At 39.1% G+C, this 15,786-nt stretch overlaps 1 protein-coding gene across 1 annotated transcript in view; it reads left to right on the top strand.

Annotated features, from left to right (window-relative positions):
- The first annotated feature begins 812 nt into the window (after positions 1-812).
- The window catches only part of TCERG1L (transcription elongation regulator 1 like), a 231,350-nt gene continuing 216,376 nt past the window's right edge, over positions 813-15,786 (top strand). The window contains exons 1-3 of the mRNA XM_025397033.1: positions 813-1,235; positions 3,200-3,346; positions 4,108-4,288. Coding sequence (XP_025252818.1) covers positions 897-1,235; positions 3,200-3,346; positions 4,108-4,288 — 667 coding nt within the window. The 5' untranslated portion in view covers positions 813-896. The remainder of the gene's footprint in view (positions 1,236-3,199; positions 3,347-4,107; positions 4,289-15,786) is intronic.

Here is a 15,786-nt window from a genome sequence, read left to right as displayed (position 1 = left end):
TGTGCTGGGGGTGGGAGGAGCACAGACTGTGCCTGGGGGCATACAGGACAAATTCATAGAGGGGTGGTCCTGCCCCACCCTGGGAGTGTCCTGGGCAAAGGCCCTGGGGCCACCTGCCCGGTGCCTTGGAGGGCGTAGGGCAGGAGCTGCCGAGGCCAGCGGGCCACTGTGGGGCGCGGAACTTTAGACCAGGCACCCACGGCTCAACCTCTGGGCCAGGGGACCCGCGGGGGCCTTAAGAACGTGTTTGGCCGATTTGTGCAGCAGAAATCCGCCAGCGCCTAGCAGCGTCCGGGCCGCCTGCGCCGGGATCCGCAGCCCAGTACCCCCCGGGTCCCGCGCCCTGGACTCCGAGGAGGCCAGGTAGAGAGCGGCCCGCGCTGTCCCCATCTGCACCCTCAGCCCCACCCGGGCAGCGGGACATGCCTGGCTCCGGCGCCGCCACCCCGGCTTCCGCTTGCCCTTGAGTGCGGAGCCCAGAGTCTCCCTGGCGGTGCGCTGGGTCCCCGAGGGCCAGAGGCCACCAGGGGGGCGGCACTGGCGGGAGCCCATTCGGGCGCGCCCTCGGCCCTCGCCCACCCACGTCCTCCGCGGCCGCCCGGGTCCAGGGGGCGCAGTGGGGAGGAGACCCGGGCCAGGACCAGGGAGCGCGCGGGCGGGGCTGGGGCTGGCGGGGAGGGGCGCGGGCGGGCGGGGACCGGGGCGGGGGCCGGGTCCGGGGGCGGCGGCGGCGGCGCGGGCAGGAGGAGGAGGAGCTCCCCGCGCGGGGCAGGGGCGGAGCGAGCGGCCGCGCAGTGGAGCCAAGTGAGTTCGCTCCGGAGCCCGCGCCGCCGCCGGCCCCGCATCTCGGGCGCCCGCCGCCCCCGCCGCCGCCGCCGCCCGCGCGGGGATGTAGGATGCAGGCGGGCGCCAGGTTCCAGCGGCGGCGGCGGCAGCTGCAACAGCAGCAGCCCCGGTGGCGGCAGCCTCTCCTCTGGCCCATGGACGCAGAGCCGCCGCCGCCGCCGCCCTGGGTCTGGATGGTGCCGGGCTCGGCCGGGCTGCTCCGGCTCAGCGCGGGGGTCGCGGTTCCCCCGGTGCTGCTCGCCTCGGCCCCGCCGCCCGCGGCCGCGCTGCTCCCCGGTCTCCCTGGCTGGCCGGCCCCGAGCGAGCCGCTGCTCCCGCTGCTGCCGCTGCCCTCTGCGCCAGACCCCGCCGCCGCCGCCGCGCACCCCTTCCCCGCGCTCCACGGGCAGGTAACGTGTCCCCGTCCCGCCTCGGCCCGAATCGCCGGCTCCCCCGCTCCTGGGCGCGCCCTGCCCGGCCCGGCTCTGGCCTCCGGCTCGCGCGCCCTCCTCCCCGGCGGTCCTCGCCGCCCCAAACCTCAGGACGCAGCCCGGCAGCCGTGCCTCGGCGAGAAAGTTCATGCTTGGACGCCCGGCTGTCCACCTCCGCAGCTTTGGCAGGTGCCTCCGGGTGTCTGGACGGAGCCGTGGAGGGACCCGCCGCCCAGGCCCGCGTGGGGACCGCAGGGAACTCGCGCCAGGCCGGGGGTCGCTGTCCACCGCGCGGTGCTGAAGTGGCTCCGTGGCCGCCGCGGGCCGTGGCTGACATCGCGGAGAAGTTAGGACTTTCACTGTCTCTGCCAGACTTGAAAGCAAGCTGGAAATCGATAGCTGTTTCGGATTCTAATCTGGGTTGGATTTTTTCCCCCTTTCGTTTGAAAATAGACTCAGGGCAATGCTTGAGAGAATTCCAGCCGGTGGAAGTGGCTGGGAAATCCTGCCTTCGGTACTGAGAGGTATTACCGGAGATTCCCCTGCCCAGGCCTGCCGGAGTCCACCACATTCGTTAATGCCACACTGCACTTTAGAAGAGTTTGGCTTTTAAGACATGGAATTAAAAAGAAAAAGTGACTGAACCTTTGATAAATGGTGCAGCAGAGCTAGGCGGGCTGGTTTGGGCAAGATTCATTGTCAGCTAACTATGCAGATGCATTTAAAATCAGGGAATAGCGTGCATTTTATTCCAAGGATTGACCTCATTAGCATATTCAAATGAGTGTTATGTTAGAATACACCATTTGATTAATTTAATTCCAATATTATCTTGTAAGTTTTTCTAAAAGATGTTGTTAAACTCCTGCTAAATTGGTCTTTAGACTTAATGATACATCACATATGCAGCCCTGGATATTGTGTTTTTATGTGTGATGCAGTTTATTTTGGAGAATTTTCAATAAACGTTGGTAGTTTTTGCCGTATTTTGGAGGGGTGTTGTATCAGAATGCTGCCACTAGAGGTATATAATGTCAAGGAACTACATTTTTAAAAATTCTGTTTTAAAAAACTGCATTTTTTCACTTGTATAAATTTAAGAGAAAATTTTTAAAAACCTTAGTATTAATATTTTAAATATTTTTGTGCTACCCATCTTCTGTAAAGTAAGAATATGTAGAACCAGAAGAACATTTTCACATAACAGGAACATCACAAATGCTTTTATGATTTTAAAACAATAGGTACTGAAACGTTCCATGTCATTGAGCAATGCATTTTATTAGTGCCTTATGAGGTCTCAGTTATTTTAATTAGAGAGACGGTGTCCTGAATTACCAGCCCCTTTCCATGACTGATGTTTTATTCTGTGCATTGAGATCTTCAAGTCATGAGATGCTTAGTTTTTTTTTTTTTTTCCCATAGAATCTGTTTGTATTGGTGAACCTTGTATTGGTGAAACTTAGAATCTTAACTTCTTAGATATTTTCATTTTGAAAGTATTAGTTGTTTGTAAAATGACAAATGTAATTAATACAAAACGCAATACTGAAAGGAATAATATAGCCCTATGCCTGCCTATAAAAATAATTTAAGAATTAGAAAGGGAACACCCAGCATTTCTCTTTTTCATGGTGGTTTCTCATGATCTCAGAGCAGAAACCCATTTCTTACCTTGTGCTTGAGGTTTTGTGCTTAGAAGTTCTTTTTCAGTATTGAAGAATGTAATGTTGATAATGCTTTGTGACGATTCAGATATGAAAACTATAATTTTTCCTTTGATTGGTAAATATTTATAGTTTTCCTCAAGGAAGTTTATCTGATAATCAAATACATACATTTTGAAATTTCCTTTTCAAAGCAGTTATTCCAGAATGTTTTGGTGTGAAGTTGAGTGGATGGATTCAGGCTAATGCAATTGTCTTTTCTTGCTTGGCCTGCAGTGGCTGTTTGGTGGCCATTCTCCGTCCCTTGGACTGCCCCCCTCTTCCACAGTGGAGCTGGTGCCCATCTTCCCACATCTCTGCCCTTCTGCTCTTGCAACTCCTATTGGGAAAAGTTGGATAGATAAAAGGATTCCTAACTGTAAGGTAAAAATGCAAGTGATTTAATTGGATAAGGGGTTTTTAATGATTAAGTTGTTAAACATCACCATAACAACAAAAATATCCATGTATTTTCTCGTTGCCATAAATTGGCCATCTAGGTATACAAAGAAATCATTTCAGGCTTAGATTGATCTGTTCAAAAATGTCAGCAGGTAGGGGGCATTTTGCTTTAGTTTAGGATATTTGGATTCCACAGGGCAATGTAAAATTTCCAATTTTTGAATCAGAGTCTTTTTAAAATTTTTTTTTGTTTTTAAATTTGTAACCATTGATCCAAGATCTAGACTTAAACATTACACAATACCAGTTCAAGTTTTAAAAGTCAGTTTTTCTTCATATGATGCTTTAAGTTTTCATCTTTCTAATGGCTTGTTTTGGCTTTTGGATTCAAATTTACTGACTACATTTTGTTCACAAGGAAACTAAAGAAGTAAATTATTGACTTGTTGTACAGCTTAGTAATTATCTCACGGGGTGATTCTTCAATCAGTGAACTGACTGCTGTGCTGAAGTGACCAAGTCAATAGCTGAAGGCCAGCCCAGAAGATATTAACTAGATGGTGATTGGTATTGAAGCCCTGTGGAACTTCCTTTAAGTTTTAGAATGATGTTTTTATAGAGTCCCCAATAATAGAATGTTCAATGCTGGATCAACGTAAGGCAACATAAATATTTTCATAGTCATGTTCAGCTTTTATCGTGTACCTTGCCTTAAATGTGATGCTTGCATTATTTTTGGACAGATCTTTTTTAATAATTCCTTTGCTCTGGACTCAACGTGGATACATCCTGAGGAGTCAAGATTGTTCCATGGGCATGAAAAGCCTCATTTGCTGGCAAATCAAGTCGCTGTGTCTCTGTCCAGGCCGGGTCCTGCCTCCAGGCCACTCCCCACAGTGGTGTTAGCACCTCAGCCCATCCCAGGTTGGTGCCCAAATAACATTGACAATGTGCTTTTCATTTTTGCTTCAATCACAAATTAGTTTTAGATATGAAAACCATACTTGTCTTTTTAATGAAACAATTATCTTGGTAAAAGATAATTTCTTTTCACAAGCATGAAGCTTTTTTTAAAAAATGAGTCTTGGATAGCTTATCTACTGTTTTTTTCTGGGGTGGGTGGATAAGAGATCTGATGTTAAAATGAAGAGATGGCTGAAGGGGTTTTCACAGAATTGTACTTGCAGTGCTCTATTTTTAGGATTGGACCAGGTTTCCTGCTGATAGCTCTTAATAGGGGCACTAATTGATCAGCCTACTCTTTAAAAAATGTTGCTTGTCTGTGGCGAGGTGCAAGGAATAACGTTTGCTGGTCTGTGGGACACAGGAACATGTGTGATCTCTGAATTTTGCCTTCACGTTGTGGTGATAGTGAGATGGACTACAAAATGCCCTGTTTGAAAGATGGATTTTATTCTATCTTTGGAGTCTAGTGACCTCAAAGAACATTTGTCCTGGAACAGACTCCCATGAAGCAATGCCTGGATGAAAGATTGTGTAATAAACCTACATAGTAACAGGGGAATATAATCATCTTATGAATTTTTGAATTGATTTTTAAAATCACCTTAACATGTGGATCATTTTATGAAAGCAAATGCCACCCGTGCCAAAATCGTCGTGCAACACCTTCCATTATGGAATATGTGATGGCTTCAGAATTACATTACCTTTCCGTAATTTCCTACCTCCCAAGCTTGTCTCAATGTGTGTCTCTAAAGTTTAGTAATAAGATGTTCTTGTGGATAATGCAGTGATGGGTTAGGAGATATATTTATTTTGTTCTCTGTTTGCCTACACATTTATTTCAATTTGCTATGAATCTTGTTTAGTAATAAGTCAGGAAGAACAACTAAACTATTTGTGTTTCTCATAGGCCTAAATGATTTCTGACTGCAGCTTGTCCTTGTAATTACACATTAGGGATTAATTGAAGTCTGAGTGAGCATGGTACATGCACACATTTATAAACATTTTACACTAACATGATCATGTTTCCTATTTGATTTAATGATGATAAACGATGATTCAGTGGCACGTGTTATATGAGGATGACATGACTTTGGAAGGTTCTTTTGGTATACGAAAAGGTAATGTTTTAATTTCCTAATGCGTTGGCCATAACTGTCATGAAAATAACCAGCAAATGTAGTTTTAAAAATGGTGAAATGAGCTCACCTGTTCCTACAAAGTCTTTATGTGAACTCTCCTTCTCTCAGTTCACCCCTGAGTATAATACAGACGTTTTCCACCGTTCCTTCACCTTCTTCATAGGAAATCCATATACAAATGTGCTAAATATCTGTTTAGTTGGAGAAGCTTATGGTCACCTCTCCTAGATTTTCCACCTTAGGGACATCGTTTACTTACTATTGTGTGGCAAATATGCAATACTTCATTAGAAACATGTTTGTATTGATTTTACCTTCTTTTGATTTTTGGATGAATCTATTTTTTAAACTTTTACAAATTATTTTTACAATTTTTTGTGGGTACATAGTAGGTGTATGTATTTGTGGGGTACGTGAGATGTTTTGACCACAGGCACGCAGTGTGAGATAAGTGCATCCTAGAGAATGGAGTATCCATTAATGGATCTATTTTTAAGAACAAAATAAAATAATATTTCTTATAAATGTGATAAATAGCAGAATAACCTTTCATTCTAACCTAGTCTACTATTCAACAAAGCTTAGATTTTCTCTTCTCTGCTTTTTTTTAAATTTATGGATCATATGTGAATATAACACTTAAAATTTTAATTATGTTATGGGGAGAAAGGTACCTGACACCAAAGGTAATTTATAATAATCAAATGTATTTGTTTTGAGATGGTAGTTTCTGAGTTGCTTCATGAAAACTTTACTTTTTTGATAAATTTCAGAATTCTTAGAATTTACCCAACTTTGGAATGCACAAACCTAATGTCTCTTAGGCCAAAGAAAACATATAAGGGGTTATTTACGTGCTACAAACTGCTTAACAGAGAACTGGGATGAGGGGGGCAAGTAAAGGTGGAAGGTAGGGTAAGCTCCAAGTAAGTTAAAAATTCAGGTAAATGGTTTTAATTTTACTGTAGTTAATGAGAAATTACAACTTCATTAAGACACTCACACGTAAATGTTCATGTATGCTGTCATTACTAAAAATTACTATTAATTTTTCATATCCTATTATGAATTGATAAATTTATATATTATAGCTAATTTATATTGCAAATATATTATACAAGTATGCATTTACAAATATATGTATGTACTATATATAAAATATATAATGTATAAATCTATTATACAATTGTTATATTACATCAATCAATCTTGTTATAAAGTTTTATATTCAGAAATAAATGGCCTTAGAATCAGATATATTTTATCGATCCCCTTCAAGTTAATCAGTGAAGCAGAATCACAGTCCCAAAGAGCAGGAAAAGTGAATCAAACTCGCTCATTTTAAACAGGTCTAGTGAGCTAAGCTTATTTTCCTTTCTTGGAGAGGTAGTAATTTTTCTGTAATGATCATTCTTTAAGTACTTTTAAAATCTGCACTGTTGTTTTAGGGATAATGGCAATTTATACTATGAACTCAAATGATGTAACCCAGAAGGCAGGTTTGTTTGAATGAACTGAATCGTTTGTTGAACTAAGTTGGAATCTCTCTGGTAGAGATGGGGGTGAGACTAATATCAGATCACCCCTCACTTACTGTTGATTAGGAATTAACTGCACGGCACAGAGTCTCAGATAATATAAGCACAATTTGGATGAATTTGGAAAAGCTATCTAAGCTTTAATAAGTATTATAAAGGACTCCATTTTTATATACACTGCACTCATTCGTGACCAGGAGGATGATGGTCGCCTGTCATCATACTCTCACACTCTGTTGTAAACAAGCCTGTTGGTCATTTTTGAGCCTCCCAAAGGGCCAACCTCCTGACGCCATCACTTTGGGGGCTAGTCCATCAACATATGACCTGGGGGAGAAATTCAAGTGGCGTGTGCTCTCTACAGGTGTTTGAGGAGAACCTTAGCAGGGGATCCTCAGGGAAGGCCTCTGTGGCCAATGCCACCTTGGGGCAGGAACAGTCGAATGAATTCCAAATGAAGGACATAGACTGTCCAAAGACACAAAATCAAGAGGAGCATTTTGTGATCGGGCAATTCCAAGTAGCCAAGTGTGGTTGGGCTGCCGGAGGAGATGTGGCAGGGATGGGCTCTGGGGCCTCTTCAAACAAGACCCATCACATGAGACCTGTGGTGTGAGTCAGTCCCCTGGATCCTCATGGACTGTTGGGGGACTTTACATCATTCTTCCACTCAGGATTCTTGGCTTCTCCAGGAAAGTGTGAACTTGTTCTCGGGAAGCAGAGGAGCCACAGAAGAGGCAGAGCCTTCTCACAGCCAAATAAATTCAAGCACACAAATAATTACACCTGCACTAGAAACCAAGATCTCTAATTAATGATTTTGCAGTTTTTAAAGAAATTCTTCCTGATCATTGTGAATGGGTTGAATTGAGAAATTATCTAGGATCTATTGATTCCCGGACCTCAGAAGCTGATTCAGGGCTGGACAGGCAGGGAGAGGCCACCTGCCCCACAGTCACCACCTCTTCTTCAGCAGTTCCTGTGCATCAGCTGCTGCATCCCCATCAACACCTCCCCACTCCCTGCAGTCCTACCAGTCCCTCTTCTTCCCAGGCAGAAGGGGCTTACCTTGCATCTTAGGACATGCGGTTCCTCACAGGCAGATGTGGAGAAGGGTCTGAGTGGTATGAGTACCTTCCAAGGAGTCTCTGTTTTCTACTTCTGAAAATAAGAGCTTCAGAGTCCTTCAAGCCATTCAGGAATTAAATAATTTATATCAAGAATATCAAGCAGTGGGAGGAGAAGGTAGTTAATTCAGCATCTGTCCAACAAAGGCAAATGAAATAGAAGGATCTTGCTGGAAACTAGAGATTTATGTAAAAGTTGTCCATATCCCATTGCCTGCCAGCTTAAGATCAAAGAGCCTGATTCTACCAACAAACACCATGATGGGCAAACCAAACCAAACCAAACCAAACCACTGACTGTACCTCTCTTCATTCAAAGATGACTAAGAGAGAGAGGGGGAGAGAAAGTGGAAGATGAGATAGGGCATCTGAAGTATTCTGCTTCGTAAAAGATTCATTTGCTCAAAAGCTCCGGAAGAGAAACATATCTGAGAAATGGATTTTGCACAGGAATTAGTAACCATTGTAGGCAAAACACCTTTTGCCTATCTTAATAGGTAAAAGAAAATAGAACATAGAAAAGCAGTAAAAGATAAACTCGAAAGAGAGTTGGTCAATGTGAAAAGACAGTTTGAGGAAAAGAGAAAAGAATGCAAGGAAACTTCTGAAAACTAGCAACTAAAATCATTGAAGAGAAGAACTGATTATGCATCTGATGAGAGAAGACAACATAGAAAGATTCTTAAGCATAAACAGATGTGACTGTGAAAATCAGATCGTAACAGTGGGAGAAGGTGGTATCTGTAAAATAGAAAGCAAACAACAAACCTATATTGCTTTGACCTCCTTAAAAACACAAATTTCACGAATGGAAGAAAATTCTTGCAATCTATCCATCTGACAAAGGGCTAGTATCTGGAATCTACAGAGAACTTAAACAAATTTACAAGAAAAATACAAACAACCCCATTACAAAGTGGGTGAAGGATATGAACAGACACTTCTCAAAAGAAGACATTTATGTATCCAACAAACATATAAAAAAAGCTCATCATTACTGGTCATTAGAGGAATGCAAATCAAAACCACATTGAGATACCATCTCATGCCGTTTAGAATGGTGAACATTAAAAAGTCAGGAAATAACAGATGCTGGAAAGGATGTGGAGAAGTAGGAACACTTTTACACTGTTAGTAGGAGTGTAAATTAGTTCGACCATTGTGGAAGACAGTATGGTGATTCCTCAAAGATCTAGAACCAGAAATACCATTTGAATCAGCAATCCCATTACTGGGTGTATACCCAGAGGATTATAAATCATTCTACTATAAAGACACATGCACACATATGTTTACTGCAGCACTGTTCACAATAATAAAACTTGGAACTAACCCAAATGCCCATCAACGATAGACTGGATAAAGAAAATGTGGCACATATACACCATGGAATATTATGCAGCTATAAAAAAGGAAGAGTTCATGTCCTTTGCAGGGACATGGATGAAGCTGGAAACCATTATTCTCAGCAAACTAACCCAAGAACAGAAAACCAAACACCACATGTTCTCACTCATAAATGATCATTGAACAATGAGAACACATGGACACAGGGAGAGGAATATCAGGGGAACATCACATACCAGGGCCTGTTGGGGGGTGGGGGGCTGAGGGAGGGATAGCATTAGGAGAAATACCTAGTGTAGATGATGGGTTGATGGGTGCAGCAAACCACCATGGCATGTGTATACCTGTAAAACAAACCTGCATGTTCTGCACATGTATCCCAGAACTTAAAGTATAATAAAAAAAATTAAAAAAAAAAAAAAAAGAATTGGGAGGGCCTCGAAGTAAAAGATCTAGCTATGTTAATAGAGATTCTTTACGGATGCAAATTTTCCCCCACCAAAGACGACTTGCAGGGCCATTTCAAGATATGGCAAAGACACGTGTTTTGATTTTTCTTCCTTGTCTCATAACGTTATACCAGAGTTAGGTTGGAAAATAAGTCAATATATATAAGGTTAAATAACACCCATTTGATGAGAAAAAGAAAAAAATATATATCTCTCCTTTCAAAAAAACAAAAAACAAAACACAGATTTCAGCAGTAGTAAACGGAGCAAGGCAAGTCATATATCCTGCTCACCGTATCCTGGAGGCATTTTATGAATGTTGGAGACACTACTTAAAAGAACACAGAAGCTGATACAGCTTCAGACTATTCTGCAGTACTAGACAAGCTTGGTTCATGGAGAAAAGTTTGGAGAATTATGAGGAAAGCATCTTGTGATTGAAGCAATTTATGCCTCACGAGAAAGTCATACAACTGCATTAGTATGGAAAAGATGTTCTTAAAAAAGCAATCAATTGACTTTACCACACCTAATGTTTTCACCTCAAATTCTTTGTCTAAAATTAATGTTGCTGCTGCTCTATCTACATCTTGTATTTTATTCTTCTTATCAACTTTTGCTTTATTTTTGTTTTAAGCTCGGGTCAATTATTTAAACATACAATGTCTGCCTTTGCTTTTTGAAAATGAAATTTAGCACATTTATATTTGATTTGCTGTATGTATATTTATCTGTAATTATTACATTCTTTAGTTTCTTTTGGTATTCTTTTGATTTATTCTGTTTTTATTTTTGTGGGTGACATTTACAGTTTATTTCATTTTGGTTACTTTTATATGGTTATTTGGAATGTGTTCACACTGATCCTATTTTCTCAAGCAATTATCAGTATGAATTTTTTTAAAAAGCAGACTTGAGGTTATGTTTTCTCAGTTTTAATATCATGAAAACACAATTACTTTAGAATTCTTCTATGAAATATGAGACATTTGGAAAAAGTTTATTTTATCAAATTTCATTTTTTCTTTTAATTTTTTCAGATAAGTGATAAATACAGTTAAATAAGAACTAACAATGGATATGTCAGTTTTCAAAATATCTGTAATTATCAACAATTTCTGTTAACCTTTAGGATATATGTGAATATTTGTTAATTTGGTTGCAGGAATGAGTGAAAAATTTAAAACAATATTTTTATTTTCAAGAGTTTTTTATAATAATCATAATCTGGATACATAAATTATGTCAGTAAAATTGAGATGAGAAAGAAGGATCATGAGAGTATAAAGCCTTTAAAAATCCTTCACGTTTGTTAAAAGCAGAAGGAGTAAGAAACCCCCAGTCTTTAAGACCAAATGAACAAAGTTAGGTAGGACTGAAATTGACAAGGATTTCTTCCCACTAACCAGTAGCAAGTACTGAGTAAAAAGCAATAACCCCCTATCACTGGTGGAAGGAGAGGGACATATAGGAAACCTTTTCTGTGGTGCAGGGACGTAAGGCTGGCTGAAAGCTGGGGTAAGGGTACAAATACCGAAAAAGATTTTCACACATCCCAGAATTTGTCTTAAGCAAAATATATTTTTAAAGGATTTGAAGCTTTTGGTGCATTGAAGGCAACCTGGACAACAAAATCCAAGTCCAGGTCCACCCCCTGAATACACTGACAAAATTGCATTCACTAACAGCTGACACAAGAAGGGGTGTGCCCATTCCCAGGAGTAAACCGTATTTATTATCTCATTCATTATGTTATATTTTGATGCCTAGCACTTAATAAATTAAGTTACAAGACACACAAACCAAGCAAGAAGTGATAAACTATTGATAAGATACAAAATAATCAACAGAATCAGACCCTAAGATGACACAGATGTTAGAACTATCAGATAGTGCTATGATTGACCATGATTAGCATGTTAAATTAACTCATGGAAAGGAGAGCAACATGAATGAACAGAAGGAGAATTTCATCAATGATGTAAAAAATATAAGAAAGTCAATTGAAAATATCAGAAAAAATGAAACACTGCATAATGAAAAATTACTTTGATGAACTCCTGCGTAGATGTGATACAGCCAAGAATTAATGAAATTAATGATAGATCAACAGACCGGTAACAAAAACAGAAAGCAACTGAAAACATGGAACGCCCTTTTCCAGAGCCAGGAGAGAATATCAAATGGTTTAACTTATGTATAATTGAAGTCTGAAAAGGGCAAGGAGAGAATACATGGAAGATAGAATATTTGAAGTTGTAATGAAAAAAGGAGATAAAAATGGACATTATGAAACTATAAGTCCAATAAGTTCAGCAAACTGTAAGACTAATAAATAGCAAAAAACAAGAAAAAACTGAAATTGAAAACTAGATGAATCATATTTAAACTTCTGATTCAAAGAACTTTATACTAAACGGAAACAATTATTGAAAGCTAAGTGAAATAAAGATTTTTAACAAGCAAACAAAAGCTGAGAAGAATTCATTCTCTGTAGATTTGCAGTTCATGAAATTACGAAGAAGCTTATCAGTCAGGAATAATACACTAGCGTAGAGAAAGTTACCTTTACACAAAAGAAGCATGCTAGAAATGGAATACATTAAGTAAAATATATATTTTCCTGTTTTTAATTGTTTTAAAAGATAACTGACAGTATAAAGAGCAAAAATAGTTATATAATGCATAAAATTATACACAAAATAAAAATGCATGCCAAAAATTTCACAAAGCATGGAAGTAAGGAATTGAAAGTATGGAATTGTAAGGCTATTGTACTATACATTATGTGCTATAGTATTATTTGAAGGTGACAAGTTAAAGGCATACTTTATATCTTTTGAAGATATAAGTATGTCTTTAAATTCACTATCCATTCAGATTAAAAACAAAACCATACAAAAAACCACCTATAAGTCAACTACGAATTAAAGGGGACTTCCTCAAATTGACAGGGGACATCTAAGGAAGAACTATGGTTTCTACTAGTGGAAGGATAATGTTTTCCCTCTAAGATGAAGACATACTTTATCTTTGAAAGATATAAGATATCTTCAAAAGATATAAAGCAGTAGAGCAGCAGACACTTAAAATTGTAAAAAGAGTTATAACTAATAAAATAATTATGGAGATAAAAATGAAATCATAATGATCACTTAACCCCAAAGCAGACAAAACAAGAAAGCAAAGGATCAAAGTAAAGTTGGAACAAATATTTTAAAAACTATGAAATGGTAGATTTAAATATAAAGATCTAAACTCCCTAATGAACAGGCAGAAGTTTTCAGGTTTGCAGTTCCAAATATACAAGGTCTATAAAAAACTCACTTTTTATAAGACACAGTGAGCATAAAAGCAAAAGCCTGGAAAATATATAACATGTAAATACAAATCAAAAGAAAGCTGAAGTGACTGTAATAATATTTGACAAATTAGATTTCAGAACAAAAAGTATTACTGGGGACAAAAATTTCTAATAAAATTTAGTCAAATACATTTAATCTAATAATTTAATAAAAGAAATTCACAATTCACAACACAGAAACTGATAGAACAGAACAAAAATTAGACAATCATGTTTACAATTGGAGATTTCAACATCTCTCAGTAATTGACGGAGCATGAAAGCTCATCAGTGAATATCAGTGAGAATTTAGAGAACTTATATAATACTGTCCAACAACTTGACCCGATTGACATGTATAGAACATTCTACTTTACGGTAACAGGGTATATATTTTTATCTGCACATGAAACATTCATCAATACCATATTCTAGGCTCTAAAACAAGTAAAAAATTTTAAATAATTAAAAGTAGGGCCGGGCGTGGTGGCTCATGCCTGTAATCCCAGCACTTTGGAAGGCCGAGAAGGGCAGATCACCTGAGGTCAGGAGTTTGAGACCAGCCTGGCCGACAATGGCAAAACCCCATCTCTACTAAAATTACAAAAATTAGCTGGGCGTGGTGGCGTGTGCCTGTAGTACCAGCTACTCGGGAGGCTGAGGTAGGAGAATCACCAGAACCCAGGATGTGGAGGTTGCACTGAGCCGAGATTGTGTCACTGCACTCCAGCCTGGGCAACAGAGCAACACTCTGTCTCAAAAAAAAAAAAAAAAAAAAAAGAGTATACACAATTTATTTTCCAACCACAACAGAATTAAGTTAGAAATCAGTAACAGAGATATCCAGAAAACCTCCAAATGTTTGAAAATAGAACAGAATGCTCCTAAGTAATGGATAGGTCAAAGAAAAAGTGGCAAGAGGAAATAAGAAAATATTTTGAATAGAATGAAAATAAAAGAAAATCAAAATCAATATAACAAAAAAAATTCTTGTGGGATATAGCTTAGATGGACATTTATAGCATTAAAACGCCTATATTAAAGAACAAGAAATACCTCAAATTAATGATCTAAGCTTAACCTTAAGAAACTAGAAAAAGTAGAAGTAATTAAATCCAAACAAGCAAAAGGAAGGATATAGTAAAGATAACAGCAGAAATTAGAAAGTTAAAAAACAGAAGAATATAAAGAAACTCAATGAAAACAAAACTTGATGCTTTAGGAAGATCAAATAGAATTTATAAACCCCTGGCTATGAAGAATTAGAGGAAAGAAAGACAACACAGATTACTGATGTCAGGAATAAAAAAGAAGATATTATTATGATGCATCTTAACACTAGCCATGCAATAGGAAAACATAAATTATAATCATAAATGCAATAGCTTAGATGAAATAAGTTATTTGTAAGTCACAAGCTACCAGTTCTCACTCAAGAAGAAATAGAAAACATGAATAACTCTGTATCTGATAAAAACATAAAATTTATGATTTAACTCTTCCAACAGGAAAACATTCAGTCCCTGACAGCTTCACTAGTGAGGTCTACCAAATACATAAGGAAGAAATAATACACAAATTAAAATAAACTTGTTCAGAAAATAAAATGAAATAATTTTCCCTAAGTAATTTTTTCTACAGTAGCCATTACCCTTACACAAAAACCAAATGGTTATTACAAAGAGAAAATAGCAGACCAATACACTTTTTGAACATACATGCAAGAAGGCTCAAGATAACATTAACAAATCAAATCCAGCCATATTTAAAGTTGATAATATATCATGACCAAGTGAGTTTTTTTGTTTTGTTTTGTTTTTGTTTCTGGTTTTGGAATCCAATGCTGGTTCAACATTAGAAAATCCATCAAAGCTATTTATCAAAAGACAAAGAAAGAAAGTAATAAGTTTATTTCTATAGATTCAGAAAATGCATTTGTCAAATTCACCATCCATTCAGATTAAAAACAAAACAGTACAAAAAACCATGTGTGAGTCAACTAACAATCAAAGGTGACTTCTTCAAACTGACAGAGGACATCTAAGGAAGATCTACAGCTAACATCTAACTGAATAGTGGAAGGATAGTGTTTTCCCTCTAAGATGAAAAACAAGGCAAGGATTTGTGCCGGGAGCCCTAGTTGTGCAACGAGGTAAAAAGCAAAAAGAAAAGAAAGACATACAAACTGGGAAGGAAGACACAAAACTGTCTCTATGTGCAGACAAATGATGATATAGACTATCTCCGAGAGTGTACCAAAAGCTACTAATATGAATAAGGAAGTTTAGTGAGGTAGCAGGTTGCAAGGTCAATATAGAGAATTCAGTTGTACTCCTGTATTACTGGTAATGAACAACTAGAAGTTAAAATAAAATATAAGTACCTTTAAAATTGCACCAAAATCATGAAGTATTTAGGGATTGACCTAACAAAATATGTGAACATCATGAAACATTAATGAAAGAAATCAAATAAGACATTAATAAATGGAGGGATACTCTGTATTC

This window comes from Theropithecus gelada, chromosome 9 (genome assembly GCF_003255815.1).
Source record: "Theropithecus gelada isolate Dixy chromosome 9, Tgel_1.0, whole genome shotgun sequence".
NCBI lineage: Eukaryota > Metazoa > Chordata > Mammalia > Primates > Cercopithecidae > Theropithecus > Theropithecus gelada.
Note: the sequence above shows the minus strand (reverse complement) of the source record. Positions and strands in the feature narration are given on the sequence as shown.